The following is a 25,002-nucleotide window of genomic DNA, read 5'->3' on the forward strand; positions in this document are numbered from 1 at the left end:
GCTGAGGCGACAGGAGCGAAATGAACCGCCCCGCCCCACAGATGTTACAATGTGTGCGAGCAGTAAATTCGATTGTCGTTTTTACAGACAGCTTACAACAGAGGAAGACACTTTACAGTTGCAGTTTGTCAAAGTTTGAACACCAGACAAAGACGGCCGATCACGTGTGGGGGTGTGAGAGAACAGGAAGGAGGCGGAAGCGGAAGCAGAGCGAGCAGCAGGCACGTACTTTTTGCTGTTGTGTAAAGTAGATAATCCCGCACGAGCGCAAAAGGTACGGTTGTTAAGATATAGGGAAGAAGCGTCCAGAAAATTTGGCCACACATCCACTAATGGAAAAGCTCTGAATTGAAGCACTCCTCTCTTACCCGTCATTCCAGTGGGGCTTCAGGTGTTTCTTCATGAGCTCCATGACTCCGTCAAACCACTGCCAGAAAGTGAAGTTCCTCCCTGGCAAGCTCTCCTGTGGATAGCATAGATAATCAAACCTGGTTCACAATACCATTGGTTTTCTTTCTATTGCAAATACTTTGACACTGGCATTGCTGTTAAAGTCTTAAAGATGCAATCTGCAGTAGGGTCAAACAGTGCCACTGGCCTCCCCACCACCATTGTTATTGTTGCCGAGCTGAGGAGCGTTGTTGAGAATGGTCAACTAAATTACAATACATAGTGCTCTTTCATTGTGTGTGAAATTAAGTCCAAGGGACAGAAAAAAATACTGTTGTTTGCAGTAAAATTACTTTTTTGTTGTAATACCGCAAACGGACGTGGCCGTTTCGTCATCGTGGATTCCAGCTTTAAATCTGTGAGGTAACAATCCCTATTCCAGTGGTTTAATGGTCATGTCGCAGTAGTAGTCAGTGGTGAAACGGTTAGAACTTGTTTGTACTGGGGCCAAGACATGATCATGTGGCGGTAATAATAGTCACTGCTGTGGTAAAGCAATCTGAAAGTCTTAATCAAAAACGGATGTACCCGGTTGAACTGGGCCCAGGACATGGTCATGTTGCGGTAGTCTTCTGGGTTTATGCTGGCGCTGCTGAATGCCTTCTGGGCCAGGAAGACCAGGTTGTCGTCGCAGAGGCCGCGGGCACTGTGCATCTCTGCCTTGTATTTCATGTCTAGGGCTTCACACAGCTGGGGCCACAGCACCTTGTCAGGAACGACGAATGGCACCCTGCCCTGGGGGAGGGGGGATGGAGGAGGAAAGCAGAGTGTGTGTGTGTGTATGAGGGAGAGGAAAAGAGGGTTGGAACAGCAAAAAAAAAAGGGAAATCAGGGGAAGAGATAAGAAAGATATATACAGGAGTTGTTCCGAACCTTTCCAACGCTTAGATAAACTACAGTGGCAGATAAGAGACAGGGGTGTATGCAAAGTGTCTTCCAGTAAAGGCCAATAAACTCACCGGCTCTGCAAAAGCGTTGTCCCACAGGACCGTTGCCGTGGCGTTATTGTCTTGACTACCGTGAACTATCACCACGACGGGGAGAGATAATGTCTGGGGGGGAATACAAAATAAAAGTTACACTGACTGCATTAAGTGATTAAATAGACTAATTTAAGTCATCCTACTCAAAGTTCACTAAAGAATGGATGTCAATGAAATGAAAGACATCCAATCTGATCAAAATGATCCTGTATTGTCTCAATCTTGTTGCCCCATTCAATTCCCCTTTCATTTAAGGATGCGGACAATATTTAAACCAAATATCATGGTATCATAGAACATGATCTTTGTAATAGCATTATGATGAGGTATGTTAGAGATTTGCTTCTCTTTGCCTTAACTGCATTAAATTTTTTTTTTTTTTAAAAGAGGGCCCACAGACTACACAGAATTGAACACAGGATTATTTCGATCTGGATTAAAAGTTTAGACAAACTGGTCTCTGGTGTTTCTAGAAGTGGATTTTCCTGTTACCTTGACGTGGAAGACCAGCTCGTTGCCCCCCACGCTGAACTGAGACTCAAACATGACAGTGAACTTCTCCTCTGTGACCGACTCTGCCCCGCGACGGTCCGACCGCTTGATCCGCTTCAGGGACTACACAGCACAGGAGAGACCACAACACAATCTCTGCTTATCGACCACAACTACAAAAATACTGCAACATTTTGACCACATGTACATACATGTATCACAATTTGGCAAAACCACAAAAGGTTTGAGTAAAACGCCAATTAAAATAAATCAGTAATGTAATTGTATTTATAAATATAACCCATTCTAACCTAGCGGTTAGAGTGTTTGGCCAGTAACGAATCCCCGAGCTGACAAGGTGAAAAATCTGCCGACGTGCCCTTGAACAAAGCACTTAAACCTAATAGCTCCAGGGTCGGCGTTGATAAGGCCGTGACCCCACTCTCCGAGGGTGTCTCAGGGGGAGTTGGGATATGCAAAAAACACATTTCCAATTCACACATGCGTATCAACCCTTTACACTCGTACCCGTATATAGGTTGAAAATGGCAGATTTGAGCACTGATAAGCCCCTAAATTGGAACAAGCTGGCTGTACAGTTAAACTTAGGCTCTGAGCTTCAAAGCACTTTATGGGTTTTGACTGACAGCCGTTCTGAACTTGAGCACCGCTCGCAACAAGAAATTACCCCAAACCCCTCCCGCTAAATTGGACAACCTTTGCACATTTGTTGTCAGAGATGGAAACAATGTAAATTAAGAGGCCTATGTATTGTGAAAGATTAGACATTGAGGATTACATTAAACACCAAAATGTGTACTTCACCTTTCCATAACATAGTTTCAACGTTTATGATCACCACGTCTGATGTACAGTCACAAGATGACATGGCATCACAACCCTGTGATGTTCTGAACAGAATGAACCGGTTTGTCCATAAAATGAGCTGCGGGACACACGACTAAACGCTCACATGACTCATTTCTACCTGAATTGCCCTGTGAAAGCCCAAACACTAAGATCATATTTTAGAAATTTAGCTGGTCATGTTGGCAATAAAAACAAGCTTTCAAATGATGCCCACCTTAGATCGCGATTTATAAAATGACCCGTTTTTTGGATACACCGTAAACAGTAATTGTGTGATGCGGGGCTGTGTTCCAAACAAAACTACAAGTGTGCTTGCTCTAGTTCCTCAACAGCACATAGAGGAGCTCTTGTCGTCATTTTTCTTTTGACTTATGTTGCACCTACCCCACATTTTGCAGGAATATTCTTATCATGTTACTGAATGTATTTTCAGATGTTGTTATCAACAAATGCAGCAAAAAGTACAGTAAATGTAAAATGCACATAAGATCAACTCTGTAATGTTTGGATTCAGTCTTGTGTCAGGTGAACCGTTGTATCCTCAACTTTGGTCTAATAATGCTCCCGTAATCTCCAAATTGTTCCCTTTCAATTGCTACCAAGCTTATGCATGTGCTTTTCATATTTCTTCTGGCCAATTCCCAACGGTGTAAAGGGTTAATACACCTGTACATGTTTGACATAAAAAATAACTGCGCGTTGGTTGCTTATTTATCCTCACTCACCATGTTCCTGAAGTGAGCACTCAGGGTTCCTGTGGTCCGGTGGTATTCCATCACACAGTTGTTGTTGAGAATTTCTCCACTGCTGTCACTGCAACACAGACAAGAGACATAAATCCGTCAAACTGTTGTGTGCGTACATGTACAAATGTGTATATTTGTCAACTTTTGGTTGCGGGTGACAGTAGTGGCCCTAGAATTGGACGGAGTAGAAGTTTCACATTTTGTGTGTGTGTGTGTGTTTAGGGCCGTAGCCAACAAAGACAAGTGGTCCGGACCTCAGTTTTAAAAAAAAAACTTTTTTTTTTTGGAACTCAATCAGGGCTTTAACTTACTGCTGAAAGTTTGAATACACAAGGTGCAATTTCGAAACTTAGTTGCGCATTAGCAGTTTTCCTCATTATATATCAAATCTTCTACGTCACATTCGTAAACAACAGGTGTAGACTAACAGTGAAATGCTTAGATACTTTTGTACCTGTTACCGCCAGGCCCTTCCTGACCATGCAGAAAGAAAGAAAATAGAGAAATAATAGTAATGTAATAACACAATAACAAAAGTAATAATTAATACACAAAGTAGAACGTGGCTATATACACACGGGTACCAGTACCGAGTTGATGTGCAGAGGTACAAGGTACCTGAGGCAGATACAGTTGAAGTCGGAAGTTTACATACACTTAGGTTGGAGTCATTAAAACTCCTTTTTTAACCTCTCCACACATTTCTTGTTAACAAACTATAGTTTTGACAAGTCAGTTAGGATGCATTTCAAGGCCTACCTTCAAACTCAGTGCCTCTTTACTTGACATCATGGGAAAATCAAAATAAATCAGCCAAGACCTCAGGATTTTTTTTATTTTTTATTATTTTTTTAAATTGTAGACCACAAGTCTGGTTCATCCTTGGGAGCGATTTCCAAACGCCTGAAGGTACCACGTTCATCTGTACAAACAATAGTACGCAAGTATAAACACCATGGGACCACGCAGCCATCATACCACTCAGGAAGGACACACGTTGTGTCTCCTAGAGATGAATGCACTTTGGTGTGAAAATCAATCCCAGAACAACAGCAAAGGACCTTGATGAAGATTCTGGAGGAAACAGGTACAAAAGTATCCATTTCCACAGTAAAACGAGTCCTATAATCGACATAACCTGAAAGGCCGCTCAGCAAGGAGGAAGCCACTGCTCCAAAACCGCCATTAAAAAAATCCAGGCTACGGTTTGCAACTGCACATGGGGTAAAAGATCGTACTTTCTGGAGAAATATCCTCTGGTCTGATGAAACAAAAGTATAACTGTTTGGCCAAAATTACCATCGTTATGTTTGGCCAAAATAACCATTGTTATGTTTGGAGGAAAAAGGGGGATGCTTGCAAGCCGAAGAACACCATCCCAACCGTGAAGCACGGGGTGGCAGCATATTGTTGTGGGGGTGCTTTGCTGCAGGAGGGACTGGTGCACTTCACAAAATAGATGGCATCATGAGGGAGGAAAATTCTATGGATATATTGAAGCAACATCTCAAGACATCAGTCGGGAAGTTAAAGCTTGGTCGCAAATGGGTCTTCCAAATGAACAATGAGTCCAAGCATACTTCCAAAGTTGTGGCAAAATGGCTTCAGGACAACAAAGTCAAGGTATTGGAGTGGCCATCACAAAGCCCTGAACTCAATCCTATAGAAAATGTGTGGGAAGAACAGAGAAAGCGTGCACAAGCAAGGAGGCCTAAAAACCTGACTCAGTTACACCAGCTCTGTCAGGAGGAAATGGGCCAAAATTCACCCAACTTATTGTGGGAAGCTTGTGGAAGGCTACCCAAAATGTTTGACCCAAGTTAAACAATTTAGAGGCAAACGCTACCAAATACTAATTGAGTGTATGTAAACTTCTGACCCACTGATAATGTGATTAATGAAATAAAAGCTGAAATAAATCATTATATCTACTATTATTCTGACATTTCACATTCTTAAAATAAAGTGGTGAACCTAACTGACCTAAGACAGGGAATTCTTACTAGGATTAAATGTCAGGAATTGTGAAAAACTGAGTTTAAATGTATTTGGCTAAGGTGTATGTAAACTTCCGACTTAAACTGCATGTACATATTACTACGAATACAGTGGTTAAGGTCTTGTAAGTATGCATTTCACGGTAAGGTCTACACCTGTAGTATTCAGCACGTGACAAATTGGATTTGATAGATAAAACCGTAGCAGCAGCATATGTGAAGAGTCAAAAACGTTACCTCTAAAACAGTCAATGCAGATAACTATTTAACTAAGCAAATAGCTACCCGGACCAACTATTTAGTAGTCTTATGGCTTTGGGATAGAAACTGACCAGGGTCCTGTTGGTTCCAGACTTGGTGCATTGGTACCGCTTGCCGTGCGGTAGCAGAGAGAAGAGCTTGACTTGGGTGGCTGGAGTCTGACCATTTCTAGGGCGTTTCTCTGACACCACCTGGTGTACCCTCTGTAGCGCCTTGCGGTCGGATGCCAAGCAGTTGCCATACCAAGCGGTGATGAAGCCAGTCAAGATACTTTCAATGGTGCGGTGCAGCTGTATGTGTTGCGTTGTTGCCTACCCTCACCACCTGGGGGCAGCCCGTCAGGTGTTCAGTCCCAGGGTCCTTTGCGTAGTGATGAGTTGAGGGCACTAAGATGTTAAACATTGAGCTGTAGTCAATGAGTATTTTCACATAGGTGTACCTCTTGTCAGGATGGGAGTGGGCAGTGTGGAGTGAAATAGAGATTGTGTCATCTGTGGAGGAAGTAAGCAAATTGGAGTGGGTCCAGGGTGTCTGGGATGATGGCCTTGATGTGAGCCATGACCAGCCTTCAAAGCATTGCATGGCTACAGATGTGAGTGCTACGGGGCGATAGTCATGTAGACAGGTTACCATGGCATTGTTGGGCATAGGGACAATGGTGGTCTGCTTGAAACATGTAGGTAATACAGACCGGGTCAGAGAAATTTTGTAAAATGTCAGTGAAGACACTTTCCAGAGCATGCATCCTGATTACCGGCTTGGCCCTGTGACCTTGTAAATGTTAACCTGTTTAAAAAAGTCTTACATCAGCTACGGAGAGCGTGATCAGCCATTTGGAACAGCTGGCACTCTCATGCATGGTTCAGTGTTGCTTGCATCGAAGCGAGCTTTGAAAGCATTTAGCTCGTCTGGTAGGCTCGCATCACAGGTCAGCTCGTGGCTGCGTTTCCCTTTGTAATCCATGACAGTTTGCAAGCCCTGCTACATCCGACGAGCATCAGAGCCGGCGTAGTAGGGTTTGATCTTAGTCCTGTTGTGATGCTTTGCCTGTTTGATGGCTTGGAGGTCGTAGCAGGATTTATGTCCAGATTAGTATCCCGCTCCTTGAAAGGAGCAGCTCTAGCCTTTAGCTCAGTGCGGCTGTTGCCTGTAATCCCTGGCTTCTGGGTGGGATATGTGCGTACGGTCACTCTGGGGACGACGGCATCGATGCACTTACTTAATGATGCCAATTCCATCGGATGAATCCCAGAACATGTTAAAGTCTGTGCTAGCAAAACAGTCGTGTAGCTTAGCATCTGCTTAAAATCGGACAACTTCCGTACTTCCTGTTTGAGTTTTTGCTTGTAAGCAGGAATCAGGATAGAGTGTTATGGTCAGATTTGCCAAATGGAGGGCGAGGGAGAACTTTGTATCTGATTCTGTGTGTGGAGTAATAATACATTTATTTTATGTAGTGATTTTCATTAAAGAGAATCTCAAAGACGCTGTAAAAACAAAAAACAAATGTAGAGATCTGGCAGGTCTTGAGCGATGGTCTTCCACAACTTCCGATGATAAGTTGTTGTTCAGCAAGGCAATTCAAAAAGGCTTGGCAGTAGCTTAAGCTAAAGGAGCTTTGATGGCACAGAAAGGGAGCAGCATCAATCAGTTACTTAGACAGGGTTGTAGCTCTTCATCACGCACCTTGTTTGTTGACTCCTCCTGGATAGTCCACTACTAGGCTGGATAGTCCACTACTAAAGTGTAGCACCCATCTAGGCGATGCTTTGGTAGCTATAAGCGCCAGAAAGACCACAACACCTCGGCAGTAGTCAGTAATAGTCCCCTATGGAGGCGGGCATCTCTCAACCCCTCACACCGCAGTCCACATAGCTCATCCAACCAGGGCAGGTGGGGGGGATGGGGGAGTGCTGAATTGATGTATCATTCAAATGATCGCATAGCATTTTGTTTGGCTAGTTAGCTAGCTGGCTAACTGACAAGCCAAACAAAATGACTTGCCATTCGTCCAGCAGCTCCACACTGACTAATGAATAAAGGCGATGGACTTTTGTATCCTCTAGTTGCACAGGTGACATGCTAGAAAGAGCATTTTCCTGTTCGCTTCTGGCCCTATACAGCTCATTGAGGTTGGTCTTAGTGCCAGCATCGGTTAGTGGTGGTAAATAGAGACCAGCTGTTTTTGTTGGACAATTTTTTAAAAATTAATAAAAAGTCAACACTGCATTTCAAACATCCAGGAATGATTCATGAATTCAGGCCTTGTAAAAATTAAACCTAGAGTAAATATGATCCTTCAACCATAAGACCCACAAATAAGTTAATCATTTAAACAAAATAGTTATATTCACAGATCTGGCTTTCATGTCTATAAATATGCCCCATTTGTTTAAAAAAAACTAACCAGAACCATCCATGTACAATGCACATCCAGCAATAATGACCAACTCTGGTAGCGGGCATTATAGAAAGTTAACACAGGTCTCAAACAATCTCTCAAGCACAAGCCCAGTGCTAGTGAGTAGCCAGCTAATCTTTATATTTAAAGTGCAGCCAACTTGGATCTATTTGCTTTGCTAACAAGGTAGAACAGTTGAACTGTTATGAATACACCCTTGTCTGTCTCCAACCGTTTGAACGATAGGCCGTTCACTTTGTTTAGATGTTGAAATCAAATGGCCTACCTGGATAAGATGCTAATTTCTCAAAATGAGAACAATATGCTAATTTCTCAAAATGAGAACAATTTGCCAATTCCTTATGCATCTATTTTATGCTCATTGCACATTTATAAAACACAGACGAGACAGCTAGCCCATAAGTCTGTTGCTAAAATGTTGCTAGCGGTAACGCAATACGGTACACAACTAACTGAGCATAAATTTTCCACAATCAGGTTCATTGAGTGTGAAAAACCCAGCAGCGTTTGAGTTCTTAACACACTAAAACTGGTGCACCTGACACCTACTACCATACAACGTTCAAAGGCACTTAAATATTTTGTCTTGCCCATTCACCCTCTGAATGGCACATAAACAATGTCTCAAGGCTTGAAAATCCTTCTTTAACCGGTCTACACTGACTGAAGTGGTTTTTAACAGGCGACATCCACAAAGGTATGACAGCTTTCACCTGGATTCACCTAGTCAGTGTGTACAGGAACAAGCAGGTGTTCCTAATATTTTGTACACTGTGTAATCTGTTTCTCTCTGTCCATGTGACCAATTATAATCCAACCTCCTGTGATGCAAATCGAGGTTAGTGATCGATGTTGATGTCCAGAAGTTTTTTTCGGTCATAGGAAACAATGGCGGAAACATTATGTACAAAAAAGTTAAGATCTGTGCAACAAAAAAAAAATAATTGGTCAGGAGACCGTAAAACGGCAGTTATCCATTGCAGCGCGATTCTAAACAAAATCACTGACAGTCACTGAATTAGCCCGTCTGTAAAAGACAAACAAAATGTAATTGGTAAATTAGCTTGACGACCTAGACTATCTACACCTGTAATAATCATGGCTGAATTATAGACCGGGCATGCAGGGCACTTTTTTCCATCACTCTGATATATTAACATGGCATAAGTCATGGAAGTGTAAAATTGCAGGAAATAAGCTTTAAAACGGCAAACATTTCTCCCCACCCCCATCCGGACCTCACCAAAACACAGACCCTGGCTATGGCCGTGTGTGTGTCTGTAAGTGTGTATGCCTGTCAGAGGGTGTGTATGTGTGGCTTCTCACTTGCGGGTGCTCTCATTCTTGAGAAGGGCCTTGGCCTGCTGCTCGCTGACGATGACTGCCTTGACCTGCGGGGGGTTCATGTGCACGTTGAGCTTCCCGCCCACCAGTAGGCGCACAGTCGCCGCAAACTTAGTCTGGGTCTTCAGCACCTGGGGGGGCTGCTTCTCGATGATAAACGTACTGATAGGTGAGGGATTGAGGGAGGTGGAGGGGGGAGGGGGGGATGGATGTAGCAAGGGAGGAAAGATGGTTGGGTAGAAAAAGAAAGTGAGAGAAAGTGGGTAAATACTGCATTTAAAAAGATTAGAGGCTGCGTACAAGATAAAATGACATGACCTACAGATTGTAGGGGTGTAACGGTACACGGATTCACACCAAACCGTTTTGGGATCTCAGTTTGAAGCTGAATGAATACATAATAGATCTAACACACTAGGCCTACAGGCTGCCTACACTGTTGTACGCCTCGAGGAAAATCGGAGCAGAATCTCTCATCTGACTATTCCGTTAAAGCAACTAGAGCCCATCACCCCAGTATTCCGTGCACCATAGCAAAACAAATAACTACACCTCCCCTCTGCATTCAAGCAGCCCTTCGCAGCAGATTCTGATCGGGCCTAAGAAAATCAAGAGAGAAATAGGTATGTTTATAGCCACTGATATGCACCCATTCTCGGTGGTTGAGAAGAATAGGGGGTTTCAGGACCTTGTGAAAGTGCTTTTGCCACGTTACGAACTTGGCTCTCTCGCACTGACTTCAGCAAACAAGCAGTACCCGCTCTACAAGCAAGCTGAAGCAGAAGTCGTCAGTGAATTGGCCAATGCACCCGGTGTTGTGCTCATTACAGGTGGATGGACCTCCAGGGCTTCTTAACAGTGACAGCCCATCACATTACCCCGGAGGGTGAAATGAGAAGTACGTGCTACAGACACGCCACCTTTATGAGTCACACAAGTGCATTTCTCTCTTTGTAAGAGAACCTTATAGCATAGGTCTACGCAATGTCAGCCATGTTTACATATTGATTTCAAACCAATATTGTACTTTATTTTTGTGTTAATTTAAGAAACTACAAAGTGTTGGTTTTCCTGATTGTGCTCTTATCAGGCATTACATGACTTATGATCATATACTGAATAAAAATATAAAACATGTAAAGTGTTGGTCCAATGTTTCATGACCTGAAATAAAAGACCCCAGAAATGAGTTTACATCCATGTTAGTGAGCATTTCTCCTTCCACCTGACAGGTGTGGCTTATCAAGAAGCTAATTAAACAGCATGATCACCACACATGATCATTACACAGACCACTTTAAAAATGAGCGGTTTGTTACACAACGCAATGTCCACAGATGTCTCAAGATTGAAGTTGTATGCAATTTGCATGCCGACTGCAGGAATGTCCACCAGAGCGGTTGCCAGAGAACTGAATGTTCATTTCTGTACCAGAGAATTTGGCTGTATGTCCAACCAGCCTGACAACAGCAGAACACGTGTAACCATACCAGCCCAGGAACTCCACATCCGGCTTCTTCCCCTGCGGGATCGTCTGACACCAGCCATTGGCACAGCTAAGGAAACTGGGTTTGCACAACCAAAGAATGTCTGCACAAACGGTCAGAAAGCGTCTCGGGGAAGCGCATCTCCGTGCTCGTCGTCCTTCCCATGGTCTTGACCTGACTGCAGTTCGGCATCATAGCCAACTTCATTGGGCAAATGCTCAACTTCGATGGCAACTAACACACTGGAGAAGTGTGCTCTTCATGGATGAATCCCAGTTTCAACTGTACCAGGCAGATGAAACATGTTGAAAGGACCTGTACACAATTCCGGATAGATGAAAATGTCCCAGTGGCCTGCATACTCAGCCATGTCACCCATTGAGCATGTTTGGGATGCTCAGTAAGACAGCATGTTCCAGTTTGCACCAATATCCAGCAACTTCGCACAGCCATTGAAGAGGAGTGGGACAACATTCCACAATCAACAGTCAGATCAACTCATTACAAAGGAGAAGTGCGAGGCAAATGGTGGTTACACCTGATACTGACTGGTTTTCTGATACACATTTTGGGGATAATTGTGAGGTGGAAACTTTCCGTGGGAATATAAAGCAAATTAATATTGAGTTTATTTTTACAGGGACAGTGCACATTAATCAACGTTTCAGTAAAAGTGCCGGTTTTAGCCAGCCAGCTACTTTTCAACCGCAGTCCCTGGGCAGGTTATTAAAAACAATTCCAATATAGACAATCATTGAGCAGTGAGCACACGCAGCGCAACATAGGACAAGCAAGACGTAGTATACAGACAGAACAAAAAGCAGCCAGATAAAATTCATAAAAGCAACAAAGTGTTTCCACACCTCACATGCTACAGACATGGAAAGCGGCAATACACCGCTAGGGATTATGATCACAAATCTGATTGACCTTTAGCCATGTATTCATACATTTTGTTAAAGTGTGATAGGTGGTGCAGTTGTGTGTGTGTGTGTGTGTGTGTGTGTGTCTGATGGCAGTGTATTCCAGACATGGGAAGCTCTCACAGAGAAAGCGTATTTACTAAAGGTGCTTTTCCTTAAGGGAACTATAGTCAACTCTCATCGCAGACCTTATGGCAGCAGATCCACATGTTTGGGTTTTCTGTTTAACAACAATACTGAGTGGAGGGGGAGCCAGGCCATTTAGGATCGTGAATACAAGACATGTGGCGGTGTATTGCACAAGATTTTCCAAACTCAGGAGCTCATGCTTTCTGAGGATGTAACAGTGATGATGGCTATTGAGCTTCCTATCAAGCACTTTGAGAGCCTGTTTGTAGACAGACTGAATAGCCATCCTCAACAAGGTTAATACCAATTAAATGTAGATGTTTTTTGCATTGGATATATTTACCATACAGAAACAAATAGTTTACCTTATCATAAGTAGACATAATTGGAAATTATTAAATCCTTCCAATAAAAATAAAAACATTTAGTTACGAATTGAACTTCAAATGAGTCACATGGGATGATTTCATTGGACAAAAGGGAATATTGATTGACCCATCGCATCTCCCAATAACATTTTCAACATACATCTGTAAGATGATAGTCTAGAAACTAAAGCTTTGGTTGTCTTCCTCTCAGGCTTCCATGTCTTCTCCCTGGACCTCCTCAATGTCCAATTTTTGAACATCAGACTCTGAGGCCTCATCTTCACAGTTACTTTCCTACCTTGTTGAAGATAGCTCGTTGTCGGGCGCAAAAAGACTCAAATTTCCCTGGACCAAATTTTCAACCCTTGTATTGGTTAGCCTGTTGCGTGCTTTGGTGTGTGTGTTCCCAAACAAGGACCAGTTGCCCTCTGAAGCGGCTGATGTTGGTGGGATTTGGAAGACGGTGGAGGCAACAGGGGAAAGAGCCTCAGATCCACAAAGTCCCTTCCACCAGATGAGACATGTTGGCACAACTGCCATATTGCATCTCCATCCCAAAGCCCTTGCTTGGAAGCGTACTTTACCAGACCTCCAAGAACCTTGCCCTCATCCAGGCCATGGTGGTGAGATAAGGTAGTGATGACACTATAGGCCTTGTTGATCTCTGCACCAGACAGGATACTCTTGCCAGCATACTTGGGGTCTAAAATATACGCTGCGGTGTGTATGGGCTGCAGGCAGAAGTCTTCACGCTTTTTGATGCAATTCAGAACTGCAGTTTCCTCTGCTTGGAGTTCGCAGGGCATTGAAGTGGGCAGGGTGGTACGGATTTCTTGTCTTACATCTGCAAGCAGAGTCTGAACATCAAACAGAATGGCATTGTCTCCCTCAATCTGTGCAATGGCTACTGCTATAAGTTTCAAGATTTTCAGGCTGCTTACCACTCTCTCCCAAAAAACATCATCCAGGAGGATCCTCTTGATGCGGCTGTCCATATCGGCAGACTGATAGGGCCAATTCTTGGAGACTCCTTCCCCTCCAGGAGACTGTCAAACATGATGACAACTCCACCCCAATGAGTGTTGCTGGGCAGCTTCCATGTGGTGCTCTTATTCTTCTCACTTTGCTTTGTGAGGTAGATTGCTGCTATAACTTGAAGACGCTTTACATACCTAACCATTTCCATGGCTCTCCTGTAGAGTGTATCCATTGTTTTCAGTGCCATGATATCCTTGAGGAGCGGATTCAATGCATGAGTAGCACAGCAGCCTTCATGTTAGCAGCATTGTCTGTCACCAGTGCAAATACCTTCTGTGGTTCAAGGTCATTGATGACTGCCTTCAGCTCATCTGCAATGTAGAGACCGGTGTCTGTTGTCCCTTGTGTCTGTTGTCCCTTGTGTCTGTGCTCTTGTAGAATACTGGTAGAGGGGTGGAGATGATGTAGTTAATTATTCCTTGCCCACGAACATTCGACCACCCATCAGAGATGATTGATTTCTCTATGATTTGCTTGACCTTCACTAAACTCTGTTGAACTCCGCATCCAGCAAATTAGTAGATCAAGCATTTCTGGTTGGAGGGGTGTATGCTGAGCGAAGAACATTCAGAAATCTCTTCCAATACACATTGCCTGTGAGCAGCGGTGAACCAGTTGAATGTCTTGCTCGAGCTATGTATGCATCTGACTACATTCCTCCATTGAGTCAAAAATAACTTCTGATTCCAGGAGGACCATGAGCTGTTGCTATCGATAAGGTGTCCGATTAATCATTTTCACCTCGAATAGAAGTAGAGGGACTTTTGTCAGAGGTTGCTTGTTGTGAGCGCTGAGGGAACTGAATGCACTTGGCCAGATGATTCTGCATCTTTGTTGCATTCTTCACATATGATTTGGCACAGTATTTGCAAATGTACACAGCTTTTCCTTCTACATGAGCTACGGTGAAATGTCTCCACCCATCAGATAGTGCCAGTGGCATTATCCTGTAAAGATTAGAAAAACAATTGTAAAAAAAAAAAAAAAATTATAATAATATTCCATGTAGATAAAGTTAGGCAGTTAGATTAAACAACTCCTTTGTAAGATAAATGTTGTAAAATGAAAAATGTATGGAAAAAGGTGAATTAACACTCCTCAGCAGGCTCAAGCAAGATAAAACCCACATGATCACAAAAAAACTAACTAGCAGAAATGGTTAAGTTAGAAATTACTTTAAACACTTTGCTGTATGCTACTATTTACTAATTAACAAAAAATAATGTCATAAAATATATTCACCCCACCCAGTATTGTAATCAAAACTTACCAGAAAGCATGTAGTCCTTGGCTCAGACAGTTTAGTAGTGTGGGCTCAATAGCATATCATTAGTGTGCAAGAACTTGAGAAACAGCTGTACATGTGATGGAAGAATGCACTGTGCATGCAGAGGGTTGCAATTCCATTGGGGATAGTTTAACCGTAATATGCCACAAAACCTAGAATTGCCTAATTTGTATCCCACAAAAAAGGTTCACTGTTATAAGCTAATATTTTTAAGCAAAATCTCCCAAATTCAAAGGCTTAACTTCCCATGGAAAGCTCCCGACCCTTTGCAACCCTATCCACGTCCACACCTTTTTTTTTAAAGGTATATGTGACCAACAAATTCATATCTATATTCCCCGTCATAGATTTGAAATGAATGTATTTATCCCGATCGACTGATTTCCTTATATGGACTGTAACTCAGTAAAATCTTTGAGAATATCTGCATGTTGCGTTTATATTTTTGTTCAGTATATATAGAATCTGGACCAACACTTTGTATTTTCTTAAATAATCAAAAATGAGTTCCATTAGACTGGAATTGGAGGCAAATGATTACAAATACAAACACACAGAACTATCAGGCTATACTGCCCTGAGCATGCAGTTCTGCAAACTAGTACAGAAGCACATACACACTCACATCATGATCAGCACATTAACAAACCTGTACTCTTTGCATTATTGTGGATAACCTGGAAAACAAACACCACATGCCTCCCCCACACACCCACCCCTACCTGGTGACGAGAGCGGAGATGATGTCGGTGATGTCAGAGTTGAGCTTGGTGAGCAGCTCCTCCATTGGGCCAGGCAGAGGTAGCTGCTGGGTCAGGTGTTCGGCCCGCCGGATCTGCTGCCGGTTCTGCCAGATCAGGTCCGCTAGCTTTTCACACCTGGAGAGGGAAACAAGAACAAGCCCCCAAGAAAACACACACATAAGCAGAGATGCGCACACACACACACACAAAAACAGAATCAGAGTGAGGGATGGGAAAGCGGTTTGTGTTCAATTTGTAAAGGAGAGTGGCTAGAGAGAGAGACTAAGTGGCACACCAGCGCCAGGAGCGCTAAAGCACCCCACCCCGCAACCCAAGAGGAGGGTCGCCAGCATCGACTGCAATGGACAGCTGGGAGTGTGTGTGGTGGGACTCACCAGGACTGCAAGACATCCAGTCCCCCCTCAGTGGGTCCCCCGTTGCCGGCCAGCTGCTGACGTCTTTTCCACTGGATCAGCTCCTCATCCAGGATCAGTGTCTGCTGCTTCCTCAGCTGGCCCAGAGTCTTCTGGTGCTTCTCCGCCAGGTCCTACACACACACAAAATAAATAAAAATAATAATTTAAAATAAAATGTTACTTTTTAAAATTGCAAACGCACACAAATGGAGAGACACACACGCAAGCTAGGTTTCCATCCAATTGGCGACAGATTTTCATGCGAATATTCTAGAATATGCTTAAAGAAAATATGTGCATGTTCCCACCAGTGGCATGTTTTTTTTGTGGATAAAATAAAAAAAACAGTCAGCTCAAGTACACACAAAAAGTACTTTATTGCTTAAGTTTTCATGTACCGAATAAAAATCTGAAGTTCAACATGTTTCCGGCACATTTTCAAATCTACCGATAGTTCTGTCACAAAAACTGTTGCGTTAAATAGCAAATGTGCCTACTCTGGTCTTGGCATGTGCACTCTAGCCAACAGCTGGCAGATACAGTGTGGGTAGGCTAGTCTACATGATGACATTATTATGGATAAGAGAAAGAAGAGTTTACTTGTCTAACGGCATCGATCATCATGTCACCAGAATAAGACCCTGCATATTTATTGGAAAGGAGCATCAAGCTCATAACCATGCACTTCCACCACCCTGTGTAGAACTTATTTTTTGTATTTTACCACCCTTTTCTCCCCAATTTTGATCAATACGTCCTCCGAAACATCCCCCGCCGAACCCCACTTAACATGGGAGCCAGTCGCACCAATCTGTCGGAGGAAAAACCGTTCAACTGAGGACCGAGGTCAGTCTGCAGGCGTCAAGCCCGCCACAAGGAATAGCTAGAGCGCGATGAGCCAAGTAAAGCCAATCCAATCTCGTAGTATTGAATGTCTTGCTTGTGTATGCACTGTATATCTGCCAGTCTGTTTCTGCAGTGTGTGTGTGTGTGTGTGTGTTTAGTAGCGTACCAGTCTGTATTTCTGTAGTGTGTTGGCCTCCCTGGTGAGCCAAGCCTCCACAGTGGCTCTCTTGGCCTGCAGGCTGGTCTCCCTCTGGGTTCGCTCTTCTGCCGGCACGGCTGACAGACTGCTCAACTGGGCTACAGAGTGGAGGGAAAGGGGGGAAGGAGGAGGAGAAGGAGAGGGGGGGTGATGAATGGAAGAAGAAGATGAGAGGAGGGAGGTTGAAGGAGAAGGGGAGGTGGTGGCATGGGTAAATACATCTAATTTCCCCGTTACATACACCCACCCGGAGAGCTACTATACAGAGTATGCAGGCTTTTACTCTAACCACTAACAGGGTTGATCCGCTAACATGATTCAGCTCATCAAGGCCCTGAGGCACGGTCGATTAGTTGAATCTGGGTCGTATTCATTAGGCACAACATGGAAGAAAACAGCGTGAAATGGAGAGGAACTACCTGAACTTGTCCAACAAGAAATGCTTGTTTTGGTTGCGAAACGTTTTGCTACAGTGTGCCCAAGTGGGTTAATCGCTCCAGGAATGCATTGAGAAGCGCTGCTGTAATATAGGCAGTCAGCGTCTCACCCTGGATGCGCAGGTTCTCCTGGTACTGGATGATGAAATACTCCTGGTTGTGCTGCAGCTTGCGCAGCTCGTTCTCAGTCTCCTGCGTGGACACGCGCAGCTCCTCAAACGTCTGGTTGATCTGCTGGTGCCTCTGGGACAGGCTGTCCATGGTCCCACCCCCACCGCCACTCCCGACGGCCTGCCAATGGGGAGAGAGGCCGTGAGAGAGCAGTCCAATTGGATGACAGAGCTCCAGCAGGATGAAGTATAGTCAAGGCCGCCAGGGGCCCGTTCAACAGAGAGCGACATCATAGAACAAAGAATTTTGTACAATTGATATGATTTGCTGTCTTGTAGAATAGGGAGTCATTCCAGCTCAATAAACTCTGTGTGCGTAAGTCTCACGTTGTTGGCCTCCTGCACCAGCCTCTGCTCCGAGTGAAGGATGTGCTTGATGCAGCGCACCAGCTCAAGAGGACAGCGGTCATAAGTGCTCTGAGAAAGGAAAGGATGCATTTGTCATACAAACACACACACAAGTGTACACACAGAAACAGCTGCAGACACAAAACCAAAAAGGCGCACAGCCACAAGATTTCAATACTCTTCCACAGAGGACACGCCGAGGATGCACTTCAGTACCCTTCGCTAAAGGAGGTAACTCACTCAGATCAATCAACTGAAATGGGTTTTGTGGGCTAACATCAGTATTGACGCCAGGCATTTGTAACACTACCACTTGACCCTCGAAGCAGTGACAATTTCATACCACGTTGTGAAGTTAGTGAGTGCTACAGAGAAACGCCTTTGGAATTTTCCTAATCCTCTGCTTCATTTCAAGGTGCCAAAAATTCAGTGTGAGCCAACGCCGGATTAGCCACCTCCTGCTGTAACAGAGCTGGGCCATAATTAGGCACCAAACGGAAGAAAACCCAGACCTGACCATTTAGAGAAGCTTGTTTTCATCTTTCAGTGCAGAAACGCTGCGTCCCTTAACTTCTTGGTGACTGGGGGGGCGTAATTGAGTAGCTTGGATGAATACAGTGCCCAGAGTAAACTGCCTGCTACTCAGCCATAAAAGCTAGAATATGCATATTTGGATAGAAAACACTGAAGTTTCTAAAACTGTTTGAATGATGTCCGAGTATAACAGAACTCATTTGGCAGGCGAAAAACTGAGAAAAAAATCCAGCCGGGAAGTGGGAAATCTGATGTTGGTTGTTTTTCCATCTCATTCCCTATTGAAGATACAGTGGGATATTGGTCATGTTGCACTTCCTAAGGCTTCCACTAGATGTCAAGTCTTTAGAACTTTGAGGCTTCTACTGTGAAGTGGGTCCGAATGAGAGGGGAATGAGTCAGAGGTCTGGCAGAATGCTTTGAGCTCATGACACGCGGTCATGTGAGAGTTAGCTCGCGTTCCATTGCTTTTCTACAGACAAAGGAATTCTCCGGTTGAAATATTATTAAAGATTTGTTAAAAACATCCTAAAGATTGATTCTATACTTAGTTTGACATGTTTCTACGGACTGTAACAGAACTTTTTGGACTTTTCGTCCGACCTTTCGTCTGGACTTGCACGCGTTTGGATTTGCTCACCAAACGCCCTAACAAAGGAAGGTATTTGGACATAAATTATGAACTTAATCAAACATTTATTGTGGAACTGGGATTCATGGGAGTGCATTCTGATGAAGATCATCAAAGGTAAGTGAATATTTATAATGCTATTTCTGCCTAATGTTGACTACTTAACATGGCGGATATCTCTTTGGCTGGTTTGGGCTTTGAGCGCCGTACTCATAGATTATTGCATGGTGTGCTTTTTCCGTAAGTAAAAAAAAATAAAAAATCTGACAGCGGTTGCATTAAGGAGAAGTTAATGTAAAGTTCCATGTATAATAGTTGTATCTTTTATCAATGTTTATTATGAGTATTTCTGTGAATTGATGTGGCTCTCTGCAAAATCAGCGCATGTTTTGGAACTACTGAACATAACACGCCAATGTAAAATGAGATTTTTTGATATAAATATGCACTTTATCGAACAAAACATGTATTGTGTAACATGAAGTCATTAGAGTCATCTGATGAAGATCAAAGGTTAGTGATTAATGTTATCTATATTTCTGCTTTTTGTGACTCCTCTTTGGCTGTAAAAGTGGCTGTGTTTTTCTGTGACTTGGTGGTGACCGAACAATCGTTTGTGGTGCTTTCACTGTAAAGCCTCTCTTAAATCAGGCACTGTGGTTGGAATAATGAGAATTGTATCTTTAAAATGGTGTAAAATACTTCTATGGTTGAGGAATTTTAATTATGAGATTTTTGTTGTTTTGAATTTGGCACCCTGCACTTTCACTGGCTGTTGGTGGGGTGGGACGCTACCGTCCCAAATATCCCAGAGAGGTTAATGAACACAAACTAGTGTAGGTGTCTCTCCCATAAAGGTAGTGTTATAACTACAGACAGGCATTTCTATGGAACCTGCTCAATGGTGCATCAACCTAAAACAGAGACGTTAGGTTCGCTTCGAGATGCTACAAGTCTTTTTTTTTTGGGGGTAGGCATAGTCTCCTGTGCTGGAGAACCAGAAGACATGTAATTCAAGCTGCGTTACACCAGACATCCGCTACTACTTGGGGTGCACACTCTAGCCCCTTTGGTCTCTAACCTTGAGCTGGCTGGCGTAGTGTCCCAGTTTGATCTTGAGCAGGAAGCCGTCCTCCCCCACTTGGTGCTCGGCCTTCCTCTGCAGCTCCTGCACCAGGCTGTCCAGCAGACGCTTGGCCTTCAGCTCATCCTGGGGGTTCTCCAGCTCCACAGAATCCCTGGAATCAGGGGTCAAACAGACAACATCAGAAGTACTAAGTTGCGTGACATGGGTTTATATACTCATTATCCATGCCTTCATCTCCAGCTCTCTAAATGTAGCACACACAGGCTCTCTTTTGTCCTGTGTAACCTTCTGTGCATTTCGCACAACATTGTTTTCTCACGTGCACACAAGTACTACAGATGTAGACTAGCTCCATAGCCATTTCCAGCACATACACATTGATGTGAAATCTTAAAATGTGCTACTGTCCCTGTCAAATTAGACTCAATTCCTTAGAAACACACACGCACACACTTAGCCTAAAATTCTCTGGGTTTCCAGGTCCCTAAGAGACCCTAATTTTTTTTACATGATCAACAATCAGATGTGCAAACAAGACAGACTCCTTTTCTTGTACAGTCACACACACACACTAATGTTTAACCTTAAATTCTCCACTGTTTGGAAGTGAACTAAAACTGTCAAGACCCACTCAAGACTACAGAGAATAAGCGGAAAAATAACTAACAAATGCCATTGCTACCGCTCTTGTGCACACACCCGCATGCAATACATATTTCACCCTTTTCTCAGTCAGTGCACTTTGCAACAACTGTTTTGTGGCTAAGTCAAAGCGTCATTCAGTTGAAGCTTGTCAAATGAAAAATGATACTCTGCATGAGCAGTGCATATCATGCCCTTGTTAAAGCAAGGCCAATGCAAATTCAAGTCTCAAGTAAAATACCTGTGTGTGGGACATTTAAGCACCTATTTGAGTGTGTGCATGATTTGTATAAATATAAATAAACTGAAGCCTATATTAAGACATGCATTAGGACTGCAGCCATCAATATGATCAATAAGACTAACCTGGATAAATAAAAGAGGGGAAAATGGATAAAAGCCATGAGAAAAGTGGTGTAAACTCACCAGAGCTGCCCCTCGATCCACTGGGCCAGGTAGTGACGCACCTCTATGGGGAAGTGCTGTCCGTAGAGAGACTGCATCTGGTGCAGCGCATCCCCCTGCAACTGCTGGGCCTGGATCCACACCGCCATCCTCCTTCAGCCCCTTGCCCCGAGCACACAAAGACACAGGAAGGAGGTGAGAGAAAGGGGTAGATGCAGTGAAGTGGAGAAAAGAGGGAGAGTGGAGGGGAGAGGCAGAGGCAGAGGGATGAGAGAATGTTAGAGTTGGTAGAGCAGAGCAAGAGCAGAAGAGATAGGGTGAGTGAAGGAAATGGTGAGTGAAGGAAAGGGGAGAGGAGGAAGTAGGGTGTGAGTGGGTAGAGGAGAAGAAAAGATGGGACAAATAAATGAGGGAGAGCAGAGGAAACAAGTGAGGATGGAGAGTAGAGGAAAGGATAGTGTCCGAGATGCATGAAGGAAAAGTAAAGAGTAACGGGGAGACAGACGGGAAAAGTTTAAATTGTGTGTGGGGTGACAATAAAATAAATAGGCTGTGTGTCCTATCCTGGAGAAACTCTATGCTCCGGGCTGTCACCGGCAGAATGAGAAGGACCAGCAGCTGACAGACTCAGGATGTTGTTGACCAACAACCTCATTAAATCTGGACATGCAAAAACCTTACTCCAGCCAAGCCATTGCCAAAGCATTGGTTTAACAGGTGATGGGACGTGTGCCATTGACTGAGCCTAAACCCATTCCTAAAACTCCTTTCCAAATCTGGTGCCAGCACTGGGTTAGGAGTGGAATGACAATTTAGCTAGTAGTCTTAACCCAGAGTAGGCTCTAGCGATGCAGCCCAGTCTTTTGCATGGATAGAAGATACACACATCTTTTTCCAGGTTTGCAGTGTCAACTGGGATATGGATGCTGCCATTCCTCAAAGTTTGCAAAACCATATTGGCATACTCAAATGTATGATCAAGGAACACTATTCTCGGTCCAGTAATTTGCCTTAAACTGCTGACATGAATGCAAAAGCTTGAGAGACTAGTTAGTAGTATGCTTTGAGCCCAACAAGAATTCTTCAAACCCTTTAGCAGAAAAATATTGTTTGCATGTTGTCTCATAAAAATCAAACAGCACATTCATCCACAAGCATTTCGCTACACCCGCAATAACATCTGCATGTGATCAATACAATTTGATTTTAACACGCAATTCATGAAGCTAGCCATCAACACAAGTAAGGGTTTTTGGCCAGTCTAAAAACCGTTCCATGTATAATCATTAGCTGTCCAAAAACTATTACTTGTATGGATAGGTAGCTGTATGAATGGCGTGTTTGCCATGTTTACAATGTACTGACACTGATGTATAATATAATACGAATGTGTGTGAGACAGCGTTGGACATGTAGCTTCATAGCACCACATCATGGAATGTCCATTTTGCGAGCATTTGATTTCGCTTTCGGGTTTAGCCAGCTGATTGACAGTTATACTTCTGTTGTGATAAACAGTTTAGCTAGCTATAACTAGGCACAATATAGTTTGTGATCTGGCCAACTAACTTAGTTGCCTACTGTAACTAGTGTCTTTGCTTTAACTAACTTTACTGCTAGCACCGTTAGGGAATGCTCAAGGCAAGCGTTTCACGGTTAAGTCTACATGCGTTGTATCCGGCACATGTGTGATATTTGTATTTGATTCGAAGCTAGGTAGCTAACTAACTCAGTTAGCCAGCTAACTATTTAGCTAAGTGAGTATTGTTAAAGTACATAGATGAACTAGCTAACGTTACCTAGCCTGTTTGCCAGTGAAAACATGCGTGTTGATAGCAGCTACTGTAGCTAACTAACGCTAGCTATCTGATTACGTTAGTTGGACGACACATTTAACCAACTAGATAGTTAGTTAGGACCTTAGAAATAAAATGCAAATCGTGCATTAGGTTGCAGGCTAGCTAACGTCAGTCAAGTTAGTTTACAAATATTTCGAAATGTAAAGAAAAACATGAGTGCAATCAGTCGCTTACCTATATCCAGACAGCAATTCTGATTTAGATCATAGGGCACAGGAAACACCAAAACTAAGCCCTTCAAAACGTTTTGTGTTTAATGTTACCCAGAATGTTGCGGTTTGTCATATCGAACCATTACCGGTATCGTAATGGCCAGTTTTCAATTTGCTTGGCAAGAAAATCAACTAGCAACCAGCTGTTGCTGCTACTATATAGCTAACTAACTAACGTTAGCATAAAACTATTTGCATGCACCACCCACTTCCGGGGAGAATTCTCGTTTTGGTTATAGCTAGCTAAAATATGCTAACGTTATTTATATAAGCTTGTTAACACAAAGCCATGCAAGTGTAACACCAACTACAATGTAGACCCTAAATACATTGGTACGGGTGGGGGCATATTGTAATGTATTTCCGCTCTAGTCTAATAAAACTCAGACAATTCTTTGTTCTGTTGTTATTATTGGTCCAGCTTCATCAGAAGCATATCCTAAAGACGCAGCTCTGGTTTCTCCTACGTGGTAATAATGAGTCGTTCGCGAATGAACGGATCTTTTTTCGGGGAGCGAATCGCATCGGTGAAGGCCATTCAGTTGGCTCCCTGATTTGCATCCTACTACTACTGCTTTATGAGCTCAAGGCAAAGTTTTTCTGCAGATAAGAGACAATAATTATCTACAGAGGATGAATCCTCACTACAGAAGCAATACATAGTGGGGAGAGCGCATCAATCTGGTTCACGCGGATGTTTGCAGTGCGTGAAAAAAAAACGTAGTTTCGCATTTCATTTTTTTTGTTCAAGGTCGATTTTTAAGCATTTTGAACGAAGAGCCGTTTGGTAGCCAAATGAGCCGGCTCACTGATACGACTCGGTCTGCTCATCACTATTTCGCGGGAAGGTACTCGAATAGCCTCCAGACTCTTCACTTGGCTTCGTTTACAGTTCCCCCTCACATGGGGACAGTGGTGTAAAACTTTAAAATACTTAAGATAAAATACTTTAAAATGCTACTTCAGTCGTTTTTTGGGGTATCTGTACTTTACTATTTACTACTTTTACTTCACTACATTACTAAAGAAAATAATGCACCTTTTACCCCATAGATTTTCCCTGACACCCAAAAGTACTTGTTACATTTGGTCCAATCAGACACTTAACAAGAGAACATCCCTTGTCAACCCTACTGCCTCTGATCTGGCAGACTCACTAAACACAAATGCTTGGTTTGTCAAATATTGTGTGTTCGCTAGCCACAAATAAATAAAAATACAATTATGCCATCTGCTTTGCTTAATATAAAGAATTTGACATTATGTATACTTTTGATACTCAAGTATATTTTAGCAATTACATTTACTTTTGATACTTATGTTTCATTAAAACCAAATACTTTTAGACTTTTACTCAAGTAGTATTTTACTGGGTGACTAACTTTTACTTGAGTCATTTTCTATTAAGGTATCTTTACTTTTACTCAAGTATGGCAATTGCATACTTTTTCCACCACTACATTAAGCCACTGAAGGTGTTGTGGTTCTATTCACTATAAGAAGTAGCTGTGTACAACCCATGGGCCTTACCCCCAATCTAACTCCTTAATGCTGAGTACCAAGCAGAGACGCATTGGGTCCCATTTCTACAGACTTTGGTTATGACTCAGCCAGGGATTGAACTGCAAATTAATTAATTAATTAATCATACAATGTGATTTTCTGGATTTTTGTT

The 25,002-nt window shown here is 43.1% G+C and overlaps 1 protein-coding gene across 4 annotated transcripts in view; it reads right to left on the reverse strand.

Annotated features, from left to right (window-relative positions):
* LOC118364650 (signal transducer and activator of transcription 5B-like) overlaps positions 1–24,003 on the reverse strand; it is a 33,503-nt gene extending 9,500 nt beyond the window's left edge. For 2 of the 4 annotated variants that reach the window (XR_004821631.2, XM_035746374.2), the window contains exons 1-14: positions 23,290–24,001; positions 21,278–21,418; positions 20,204–20,360; positions 17,937–18,026; positions 17,550–17,730; positions 16,970–17,100; positions 15,937–16,088; positions 15,521–15,676; positions 9,548–9,727; positions 3,521–3,608; positions 1,926–2,048; positions 1,410–1,502; positions 979–1,185; positions 369–463 (exon numbers count right to left, since the gene is read on the reverse strand). Coding sequence is in view for 3 of the 4 variants with exons in the window: in XM_035746374.2 (XP_035602267.1) it covers positions 369–463; positions 979–1,185; positions 1,410–1,502; positions 1,926–2,048; positions 3,521–3,608; positions 9,548–9,727; positions 15,521–15,676; positions 15,937–16,088; positions 16,970–17,100; positions 17,550–17,730; positions 17,937–18,026; positions 20,204–20,360; positions 21,278–21,405 (1,781 nt within the window). In the remaining variant the exon portion in view is untranslated. Of the gene's footprint in view, positions 1–368; positions 464–978; positions 1,186–1,409; positions 1,503–1,925; positions 2,049–3,520; positions 3,609–9,547; positions 9,728–15,520; positions 15,677–15,936; positions 16,089–16,969; positions 17,101–17,549; positions 17,731–17,936; positions 18,027–20,203; positions 20,361–21,277; positions 21,419–23,289 lie in introns of all 4 variants that reach the window. The other 2 variants (XM_035746367.2, XM_035746359.2) reach the window with 2 other exon arrangements.
* Between the last annotated feature and the right edge of the window lie 999 nt (positions 24,004–25,002).

This window comes from Oncorhynchus keta, chromosome 3 (assembly GCF_023373465.1).
Source record: "Oncorhynchus keta strain PuntledgeMale-10-30-2019 chromosome 3, Oket_V2, whole genome shotgun sequence".
Classification (NCBI taxonomy): Eukaryota; Metazoa; Chordata; class Actinopteri; order Salmoniformes; family Salmonidae; genus Oncorhynchus; species Oncorhynchus keta.